The 11,155-nt window shown below is 34.4% G+C and overlaps 1 protein-coding gene and 3 non-coding genes across 4 annotated transcripts; all 4 read left to right on the top strand.

Moving 5' to 3' along the window:
• Positions 1-3,618: 3,618 nt before the first annotated feature.
• LOC21391911 (protein CURVATURE THYLAKOID 1D, chloroplastic) lies at positions 3,619-7,708 on the top strand. The gene is made up of 5 exons (XM_010108993.2): positions 3,619-3,852; positions 4,850-5,133; positions 7,034-7,138; positions 7,270-7,341; positions 7,428-7,708. Exons 1-5 carry the CDS (start codon positions 3,690-3,692, stop codon positions 7,497-7,499), a joined length of 696 nt encoding a protein of 231 aa, XP_010107295.1. The 5' UTR covers positions 3,619-3,689; the 3' UTR covers positions 7,500-7,708.
• On the top strand, positions 5,863-5,948 carry LOC112093756. Its single transcript, XR_002903190.1, has one exon. It is a non-coding gene; the product is annotated as a small nucleolar RNA snoR128 (small nucleolar RNA).
• Positions 6,170-6,255, top strand: LOC112093758. The gene has a single exon (XR_002903192.1). It is a non-coding gene; the product is annotated as a small nucleolar RNA snoR128 (small nucleolar RNA).
• LOC112093757 lies at positions 6,733-6,814 on the top strand. The gene has a single exon (XR_002903191.1). It is a non-coding gene; the product is annotated as a small nucleolar RNA snoR128 (small nucleolar RNA).
• Positions 7,709-11,155: the final 3,447 nt, after the last annotated feature.

Here is an 11,155-nt window from a genome sequence, read left to right as displayed (position 1 = left end):
CATGAAAAAATAAGTAACTAAAGGATAAACATGACAAATCAAGTTGACTAAATTAATAGTTGTCAACAATGTTACTATCCGTTCATTTCACCGATTCCAATTTAGAATTTGAGTTTTGTTGCAGTAAAAAACTCTCAGAAACAGCCACATTTAACTTTTTTACTATAGTAAAAAACTCTCACATAAAATCACATCTCAACTCGAATCAGCGAACTAAACGGATCCTTAGTCCCTAAACTAGAAGTATTGCGTGACTTTAGTCAGTGAATTTTTTTAGGCACGTTATTTTCTGAATCTTAATTTTTTTTGGAGTTCTAGTTCTTAACGCTAAAATTTATAAATGATTCCAGAAATTTAACAAAAATAACCACCTTCTAATTGCATTAGTAAGTGAAAAATTTATGGAGATAGGTATATTAAATGTAAAATATTCCCATTATTATTAATAAATCTCTTTATAATTTAGAACATTTTGTAGTTACTGTAACTATTTACGGATATGTGCTTATATCCGTTAAATTTCAAATTTCATTCACCAAAAATTGACATCAAGACTAAAACTACCAAAATCCAAGTACTAAGATGGTAAGGAAAAAAAAAATTCAGAAAGTGAAATAATACTCATAATTCAAGGACTAGCGATGCTAACTATCCTTAAATTAAAGGGGTGGTCATTTATTGCGGATGAAAGTAAACGTGTAGTTTAAATTGAAAAACCGGTCGTTTCCTTAAAAAAAAAAAAAAAAAAAGGGAAAAAAAAACATTTTCCCACGATTTCTTTTAAGAAACTAAAACCGTTTTCAAATAGGAAAAAAAAAACTAAAATCATCATTAATGTAAATGTTATGTTTGATACCAAAAAATTTGAAAAAGGCATATGCATGTTTTAGTTTAACTTTTTTTAATGCATAATACTATTTTAAACGATATATTTTTTATCATAATTATCAAACTTTAGAAGTTACAAAAGTAACTTTTAAATTTAATATAATTTAAAATACTAATATTATAACGATTAAATCAAAAAGTCAGTACAACAACCAATAAAAATCAAACGCTACAATTTGGTCTATGTTAAATCTAGTGCTAAATTTGCCAGCAATTATAGCCTTTGTAAAATTTACAGCAAAACAAATAGTATTGTATTGCATAGTGATTTTCTGCTATTTAGAAAATTATGTAGTATGCCATTAAAAACAAACAACTTTATATTTATTTTATTTAGTCTCTCGTTATTTTTGTTAATTTAAAAAAATTAATATTCTATAAAAATACTTTATGAAAACCGGAGCTGGGAATATCTGGTGATCTTTGTTAAGAAGGAAAAAATAACCTGTTAGGTTTTTGTTTTTGTGAATTGAGTGATATAGATGCTAAGTTTATGCCAATGGGTGTAAAATATAAGTATGCCACTTTCGAATGGTATAGTTATTTATTTTTTTTGTTCTTATTTAAATATAGAGTAAATTGCATCATTGCACCCTAAAGTTTCATATTTTGCATAATCTGTACCTTGAACTTTTAGTTTTGACAAAATGCACTCTGAACTTTAAAATCAGTTACAATTGAAATGTAATAGTTGATGGCGTTATCAAATTATTAGATTGAGACACGAGATTAGCACATGACATGGTTTGAAAAATGACGATCTTTGTCTTTCATGCACGAATCTCATATTTTAAACCATCAATTTGATAATGTTCATTAGTTATTGGACCTTAATTGCTATTGTTTTTAAAGTTTAAGGTGTAATTTGTCAAATTGACACATTCTCGTTTGGTAGTGTTTTCTTTTTATTTTGAGTATCAAAATGGAAATGAAAAATTTTGGGAAATGGCGTTGGGAATGTTTCTATAATTGCGATTGGTTATTTTTTTCTTTGAAAAATTGTTTCTTTTTTAAACAAAAATTTCATTTCACTAAAACAAAGTTACATACTCAAACTAATCGTAAGTGAGCACCACCTACAATGGAATTCGACCATGAACATTGACTGGATCCACCAGTAAAGATGGATGAAGCACATAGGTGAAATACAAGTGCTAATAACCAAAGGAAAAAGACCTGCTTGGCACATAAAGATTAAACGCGACCAAAGCTCTTTAGACAAAACCACTACAGTTGATCAATTAATGCAGTCGATTGAGACTAAACCCCAAGTAATGGGAACATAAGGGACACAACAAAAAATTAAATTTAGTCTGATACCATCACCCATGCTATTCAATAAATGAGTGGAATACATTGACAAATTCAGAAGGTAGGAAAATCACATACGCTATTACAGAACTAACACGATAACAAAACAATATAAACCAACACCAACAAGGTGGAAGTATTAACGCCTTTAGTACAAAACAATAAAAACAACGAAAAATAAATCGTCATAGCCAACATGGAGGACTCAAGGCAACAAGTCGGCCATCACGCCACGAGTAGGTAATCAAATATGAGAAAAGCCACCGTGAAAGGAGTATAACTATCGACCACAAAATCAAATACAGAGATCCCCAAAGGAATCGTTGTACTATCGGGATCGAAACCCCAATGCCATATGCCCACCACAAACATCCCGCATCTCGCATTGTCGAAAGCTCCAAAGCTTCCATCTCTGGTAGTGAGCATCCCACACATCACGCCTCTCATATTCGTCCAACACAATCGCCACCACACCGCACCCATTAGCCATAAGAACCACCTGCAAGACTCAAGCTACCATTGCGAAGGCCAAGAGTTTGATGATCTACCAGATGCAACATCAAGACTCTGGCTCTAAGAATAAAACTAAAGAGAGAAACGCTAGTCACTTTTACAAATGAAAGAGAGAATGTGAAAGGACCCTATTCCTTTGAGATTATTTTACATAAGAAAAAGTAAAAACGAGTTTGTATATGTTTTGAGAAATGCTAGCGACATTCTTTCTGTTACTCTCTATATTTATTATTAGATATGTAGGGTGTGTTCGGTTGTCCAAAAAACTCCAAAAAAAATCAACTCGAGTTCCAACTTTATTTAAGTTCATGTTCTTTTAAGTTTGAATTCGAGTTTGAACTCGAGTTCAAGTGTCCCCTTCAACTCAAGTTCAGAAACTCGAACTCAAATTAATGAACAATATTTTTTTCTATTCTTAAAAATGCTATAACTTTTTCGTTTTAATCCTGATTGAGATGATTTTTTTTCTATGCGTTGACAACGAAAAGACGAATAAAACCCCACCCATATACCCTATTAAAATTTTTCATCACCATTGAGTTTTTATTAAAATACTATAAATACAAATTTAAGTTTTGACTCACTTAAACACAAACTCAAAAAAAGATTCTTATCTCAAATGTACACACCTAAACACAAACTCAAGTTATAATTTAAATTCAACTCAAAAATTATACTAAAGTCACACTCTAAAAGAACATACCCGTAAACTCTCTTATCTTATTTTTATTTAAATAATAATATATCATATTTGAGTTCACGTGTCAAATAATTAATTGAGATTGTGATAAAAGAGTCACAGAAAGTGTAAGTTAGAGCCCACGAGACAAGGCTCCGCAAGAAATAAGCCCACGTGCAAATGGAGCTGGACTGGGCCTCTTTACGTTTCCCGTTTCCCCGTAAATCCGACAAAACCCTATCTCGCGCTCTTGCCTATATAAGTTTGAAGTGCCGAACACCATTTTTTCCAGAAGAAAATGGAGCTTTGTACCTCCCAATCCATGTCCAAACTTCCCATCCCCAACCACCACCCTAGCAGGCTTCTCATCTCAAACCCTAATCACCTCCATTGCAAGTCCTCTCTTAACCCCCTCCGACGAAACTCACTCTTCTCTCCCGCCGCTCGTGGACTGCACTATCGTACGTTCTTCATCCTTTAACGCTTGGTATTCAATCGAAACGAAGCTCTCATTTTTCTTTCCTTGATTCGAATCCTGCTCTGTGTGCGCCATTTTTGGTTTTTGTGGTGTGATTTTACTGTTTATCATCGATTGCTTCGAAAACCCTAGGTTTGCTGACAATTTGGGGCTTTGATATAGTTGATTGAGTTCGAGCTCTTTAGGAATTGATTAGTAAGTTCTTCTTGATAGTCTTTAGATATTTTACGAGATTAGTGGACTTGTTTTGTTTATTTGATTCCCCTGTGACTTGTAAAAGTAGCAATTTTGAGACTTTTGCCGCGCAAAAAGTGGACGGAATACTTCATGTTCAGTTATGTGCCCAATGTTATTTTGTTTTTGGAAAACAATTGCAGAGACTACGGTGTTCTTTTCATAAGTTTGGGTGGAAAACTTGAGCTGAAATTTAAATTTTTGTGAGGGAAAATACTGTAGTAAAATGGTTGAATTGTGATTCAAATCTATTGAAAAATAACTTGGCCTAATTTTACCCTTTTTTTTAATGAAGTTCTGGAGTGTCTTTGGTATTTGAAAAGTTTGGGGCAAGCAGACACAGGGACTAAGTTTGGGGGGATTTTTTTAATATGCCCTTTATTTGATTATATCGTTACGCAGCTTTTGTCTTTTGCTTTAGAAGCTTTTATTGCGTCCGTGTTCTTTACTTGATTCAGAATGTGAAAATGACATTAAAGGCAATTGATTCAGAATATCCACTTTTGTCTGTTTAGTATTTAACAATTAAAAACCTTAGATTGTTTTTTCCATGGTGCTTTAGATGCTAATTTAGATTAGTATTTTCTCACTGCACAACAATGTAACTGAATTTTGCCCGGAACTTATTTATGCAAAATATAACGTAATTGTTGTTCCCACGCTTCCTTTTTGGCATTTAGCTTGTGGTTAAACTGATATCTGTATTTATAGCTCACTGTTATGTGCCTGTTCTTTTTATTTTTCAGGATTGATCTATTCTCCGAAGTGCTTACCAAGAGCAACATCGGAAGAAACATCAAGTGGATCAAATAAGTACACTAGTGAAGCATCATCTGAAGAGACATTAGGTGGAGCTAATCAGTACACTAGTGAAAAGCGTGATTCTGTGATAACTTTTGAAGATTTTCCACCAGTAGAAAAGAAAGTCGATAATGATATTTTGACGACAGAAGTAACTCAAGAAAAGACTGAACAGTCACCCGTTGATGAAGGGCAATCATTGATATCAGAGGTTTTGGATAAGCTTAATGTAAGAAACTGCTTAATTGGATTTTACTGTACATATATGTTTATATATACAACAACAACAAGCTTTAATCCCATCTTAATTGAGGTCGGCTATATGGATTTCACTTTTCTACGCAACTCTGTTTAAAATTAGATTTTCCTAAAGGCCTAGACCTAGAATGTCATTCTTAACTATTTCGGTCCATGTAATTCTTAGGCTATATGGATTTCACTATACATATATGTGTATATATATATATTCGTTTATTTCCTTTGCATAATAGTGTCATTCTTAACTATTTCGGTCCATGTAATTCTTAGGCTATATGGATTTCACTATACATATATGTGTATATATATATATTCGTTTATTTCCTTTGCATAATAGTCTATGTCGGCTGTAATGGTAGCTCTATCTTTTTTTTCTTTTGATGGCTTCTCTCTCTCTCTCTCTCTCTCTCTCTCTCTCTCTCTCTCTGTTGCATTACGGGGTTTGTTTCTTATATTCACTTCTCGAGTGCTATCGAGTCCTGTCCAATATATTGCTAAGGTCCTTTAATTTATCTTTACTTGACAACTTTTAGTGGTGTAACGTGTTATATTAAAGTGGTGCAAACAAGGGGTTGTTTATTAAAGTTGGAGACTTAGTTGCGATGATGATGTCACAAACTAGTTGAGAGTATTCTCTGTGTAACTTTGACAAGTATTTGTGGTGCAAACAAGGGGTTGTTTATTAAAGTTGGAGACTTAGTTGCGATGATGATGTCACAAACTAGTTGAGAGTATTCTCTGTGTAACTTCGACAAGTATGTCGATCCTGAGCGGTTACCTGAGCAACTCAAGTAAATGCTTCTTCTTCTTCTTCATCTTCTTCCTAGTTGAGAGTATTCTCTGTGTAACTTCGACAAGTATGTCGATCCTGAGCGGTTACCTGAGCAACTCAAGTAAATGCTTCTTCTTCTTCTTCATCTTCTTCCTAGTTGAGAGTATTCTCTGTGTAACTTCGACAAGTATGTGTGGTGCAAATAAGGGGTTGTTTATTAAAGTTGGAGACTTAGTTGCGATGATGATGTCACAAACTAGTTGAGAGTATTCTCTGTGTAACTTTGACATGTATGTCGATCCTGAGCGGTTACCTGAGCAACTCAAGTAAATGCTTCTTTCTTCTTTATTTTGTCAAATATTTTTATGTTCTTTTTTAACTCTTCACATCTTTCTCTTCTTCTTTTGTCAGTTTTTTTATGCTCTTTTTTAACTCTTCACATCTTTGATTCTCCTTCTTTTTCTTGTCAATTTTTTTATGTCCTTTTCTAACTCTTCACATCTTTGTTGCTCTAGTGCACGTGACTGAGATGAGACGCATTAGTTATTATCTTTACACTGCCTTTATATAAGTTTTTCCTTTTTCTCGCTCCTCGTCAAAATTTCGTATCCCAGGTGGCATCTTGTTTTCCTCGCTCGTTTTTTGCTTTTTTGTTGGATGATTGGTTGCAGCTTGGTGGCAATTTTCTGTTTACCCGTCGTTGGCACTAATCATACTATTTATCCTTGCAGTTTGTATAATTAATACTTGCTTTTAAATTGCCACTTTTATCAAATTGGGGATTATTATTTAGATTGGTTGCTATGATGAATTTCAGAAAGTAAAGAGAGCTCAATTTATGTGCTTGATGAAAACTTTTCCTGAGCGGTTAACTGAGCAACACAATTTTCTCTTAAACTATAATTCCCTTAGTGCATAAGAACATTTGTGGTTATTAACACGCATGATTTTTATAGTATCAAACTGATGATGCATTTGGCGATATTGTTTATATTTACACATGTATCTGAGTACATCCTGCATTCCAGTTTTTGACCTTTTCCGGATATGAAGTCGCATTCCCATAGTTTAATGTTGTTACTTGAATTGACTATTGCAGATTGACTCTGAAGATACATACTCCATCTTACTTTACGGCGGTGGTGCCTCTATTGTCCTCTGGCTGGCATCTGCTATTGTTGGCGCAATTGATTCTATCCCCGTGGTACATAATCTTTTTCCCCCCTTGTTTTTTCTTGTTGCATCATGTTATATATGCCGCTTTTGCAATTTAAGACTATAACTTAATGGGATGCTGACGCTGCTCAATCTTTTTTTTTTTTTTTTGGGAAACAGATCCCCAAATTTCTGGAAATTGTTGGACTTGGCTACACAGTCTGGTTCACATATCGCTATTTGATATTTAAGGTAAAAACACTTAACCGTGTTGCACTTTTGGCTAGTCTTCTGTATTTTGAGTAGTGTGCCAACTGGGAACATTTTTGTATTTGCAGAAAAGTAGGGAGGAGTTACTTGCTAAGTTTGAAGAGCTTAAGGAGGAGGTTCTTGGATCAAATGATGATTGATAGAGACGACTACATGGTTGGTTTGGAGATACGTTTATGGAACACATGAATAATTGTGGAATTTGACTTTGTTGATTTGTATATTATATATGTTTCTTCAAAGGAAAAGGAAAAGGAAAAAAAGCGTCATACAAGATCCCAAATCCTTCCATAGAAGTCAGAAGAGGAAGACGGATTCTCATGCACAATATATTTTAGTATTCTTTCAACTCTGATTTTGGCTTCTAGATATACGGTTTGTCAACTCTTTATGGCTGTCGCTGGTTATCATCTGTCGGACAAAAAGTCTCTCAAAGTTTATCATCTGTCGGACAAAAAGTCTCAAAGTTTAGACCAAATTTAAATAGTTTGCGGGGGTTGGGTATTTTTATTTTTATGTATATTGTTATGCATGGTCGAAGTTTCTAGAGGCCAACACTTAGGTGTCGCCGTATCGCAGCTACAGTCCACATCAGATGGTACAGAATAAACCAGGAAGGTCAAACAATCTAAAGAGCATGAAGAAGATAGAATTACCAGAATCAGGATTCAAATAGGAATTTGATTTGAAATTAGAAGATGAATTCTACAAATTTTTAAGGGCTTGTGCACTTGTATTTTTAAAGTTACGGTGACTTGAGTTTAGATTTTAATTTAAGGTGTATTTGCGTTGAGACTCTAATTTGAGTTTGCGTTTGGATGTGCACATTGAGTTATGGTTTAAATTGAGAATCTATTTGAGTTTGTGTTTGAGTGGGTTAAAAATTGAATTTGTATATGGATAGTATTTTAATAAAAATTTAATGGTGATGAAAAATTTTAATAAAGTATATGGGTGGGGTTTTATTTGTCTTTTTATTATGAACGCATGAAAAAAAATCATTTTAATCGGAATTAAAATGAAAAAATTATGACGTTTTTAATAATAGAAAAAATATTGTTTATTAACTTGAGTTTGAGTTTAAGAATTTGAGTTAATGGAGAACTTGAATTCAGATTTTAGTTCTTAACTTAAGTTAAAACTCAAATTTTATAAAAGAATATGAACTTAAATAAAGTTGTAATTTGAGTTCAAACTCTTTTTCAATTTGGGTGCAAATAAATAAGCCTTAAGGGATAGTATCTTATTATAAATCTTAAAAAGTTAGGGTAATTTTGAAAAATATCTCTTAAATGTGTATGAGTTATGATTTTTATCTTTTATTCTTAATTCATAACTTTTTTAGTCAAATATTTACACTAATAACAAAGTATTTATTGAGAATAAATGATAACAGTCCAAACTCATACACTCTTAAAAGATAAATTCTCTATTTTTTTCAAAAAGGGCTAAGGATGGGCTCAGAATCTTAATTTGCTTCGAGTAGAAAGTGTATAAATAGAGGTCAAGAGTTGCCATTGGGGACAAGGACAATTTTAGTCATTGAGAGGTTTTCTAAGTGTTATTGTACTTTAAACAAGTATAATGAAAGTTTGAGAATCCACAAGAGGACGTAGGCAATACACCAACTAAACCTTAATAAATCTTGTGTTTTTTATATTTTTTACACTTAACATTTTCCGTTTTGTGTGTAAGAAATCCTTAGGGAAATCTAATATGAGTTGACAAGCTTTCAGCATCAACAAATGACGCTAGAATGAGGTCGAACCTCAGAGAGAAGAACATTCTATGATGGCTCCAAGGAAACGCTAGTGCGGTTACCAATTAAGGAGATTAAGGAAATTAGGATAACCAGGTCACTGGGGCAACTAATAATGTTGCTAATCAGGAAAATTAGGGAGATAAGTCCTCTCACCAAAAAAAGCTGCAAGCCAAGGTCAACAAGATGAAGCAAGTCATGAGGGAGAGTAACTTGATCCACCTAATCCCCATAACCCACCAGACCGAGTCATTCTTTTGCAACAATAGATGGTGAATTTGATTGAACTCGTTAACACTATGGCAGCAGCCTTGGCCGGCTGAAGTGTCGACCCAATTTCTTAGAAGCCATCAATAACGAGCTAAGAGGCAAGCAAGAGAAACACAAGATGCGGTCGAAGCCCAAACACTTAATAATGAAGGTCGAGGCGGCCTGCCTCCATTACCAACATAAAAGGATGAAGGAACCCTAGCCTAGGGAGGCGAAAATTTGCATGCTCAATTAAATGCTAAACGATGAGAGGAGGCACCTGCTCCGTTGTTGATGCATGGAGCAAATAGTACTGACAAGCTCAAAGCTCTACAAAGTGAGATGGCTCACTTCGACGCAGTTCTTCAAAGTAAGATAGCACAAGTAGATTTGGGTCACTTTGCCCAACAATTGCACATTGAGAGAAAATCATACTCTTATGATCATTTCTTTACTCCAAAAATTATGGTTGTCCTACAACCTAAAAAATATAAGGCACCACATATAGTACCCTATGATGAAAAAAGGGATCCTGATGAGCACTTGGCTATGTATTATGGACATAAATTGTTACACGGATACCTTGAAGAGGTATATATCCTCATCTACTAGGAGAAGAATCGGGAATTGGCTGGCGGAAGATTTTATCGGAGTCATCATTAATGAAGCAAAATCGACGAGGAAATTGAAGATCTGTTCTGAGTTGACTCAGTAGTTGCAAAGTCAACTGATTGACTTTCTTAAGAATAGCCTCGACACATTTGCATGGACATGTAATGACATGGTTGGCATTGACCTTAAAATTATGTGCCATAGATTAAACATCGACCCAAACTATCCCCAAGAAGGCAGAGACGTCGACCAATAGTGCAGAAAGGTTTGCGAAGTTAAAGGAAGAAGTCGATAAGCTAATTAAAAGTAACTTCATAAGGGAGGTGAATTATCCAGACTGGATATCAAATCCTGTATTGGTGAAAAAATCCAATGGAAAATGGCGAACTTGCATGGATTTTAGTGATCTTAACAATGTATGTCCTAAGGACAGCTTCCCCCTGTCAAGAATTGATCAACTAGTCGACACAATAACACGCCATGAGTTGTTGAGTTTTATGGATGCTTATTCAAGCTATAATCAAATTTCCATGTTCAAAACGGATGAGGAACACACAGTTTTTATGATCAACTGTGGGATTTACTGCTACAAAGTAATGCCCTTTGGATAAAAGAACGTAGGTGTACCTCGATGACATGTTAGTCAAGAGTGAAAAGTCTACACAACACATTGAGCATTTTGGGGAGATGTTTCAGATCCTTTGAAGCTATAACATGAAGCTAAACCCTTTGAAGTGTGCCTTTAGAGCTAAATCAAGAAAGTTCTTTAGATTTGTAATAAGCAGTCGAGGTATCAAGGCAAATCCTAAAAAGATTAAAGGCACTCTTCGACAAAGAATCACCCAAGAAGCCAAAAGAAGTTCAAAAACTAACTGGATGTGTCGCCGCTTTGAATAGGTTTATCTCTATGTCTACAGACAAGTGTGTGCCATTCTTCGATATATTGCGAGGAAATGAACACTTGAGTGGATTGAAGAATGTGAAACAACCTTCCAAAGATTGAAGGAACATCTGGGAAAGCCACCCTTCTTGTCAAAACCCATGTCGAGGGAAGTCTTAAGCCTCTATACCTTGTCATCTCCCCACACGCTATAAGCTCAGTCCTTATCCGAGAAGAGAAAATAGTATAACTATTTGTCTACTATGTCAGCAAACGACTTCTCGATGTTGAAACAA

Source organism: Morus notabilis, unplaced genomic scaffold, assembly GCF_000414095.1.
Source record: "Morus notabilis unplaced genomic scaffold, ASM41409v2 Scaffold103, whole genome shotgun sequence".
In the NCBI taxonomy this organism is placed as follows: Eukaryota; Viridiplantae; Streptophyta; class Magnoliopsida; order Rosales; family Moraceae; genus Morus; species Morus notabilis.
The sequence above is the reverse complement of the archived record's forward strand: the minus strand, read 5'-3'. Positions and strand labels throughout refer to the sequence as shown.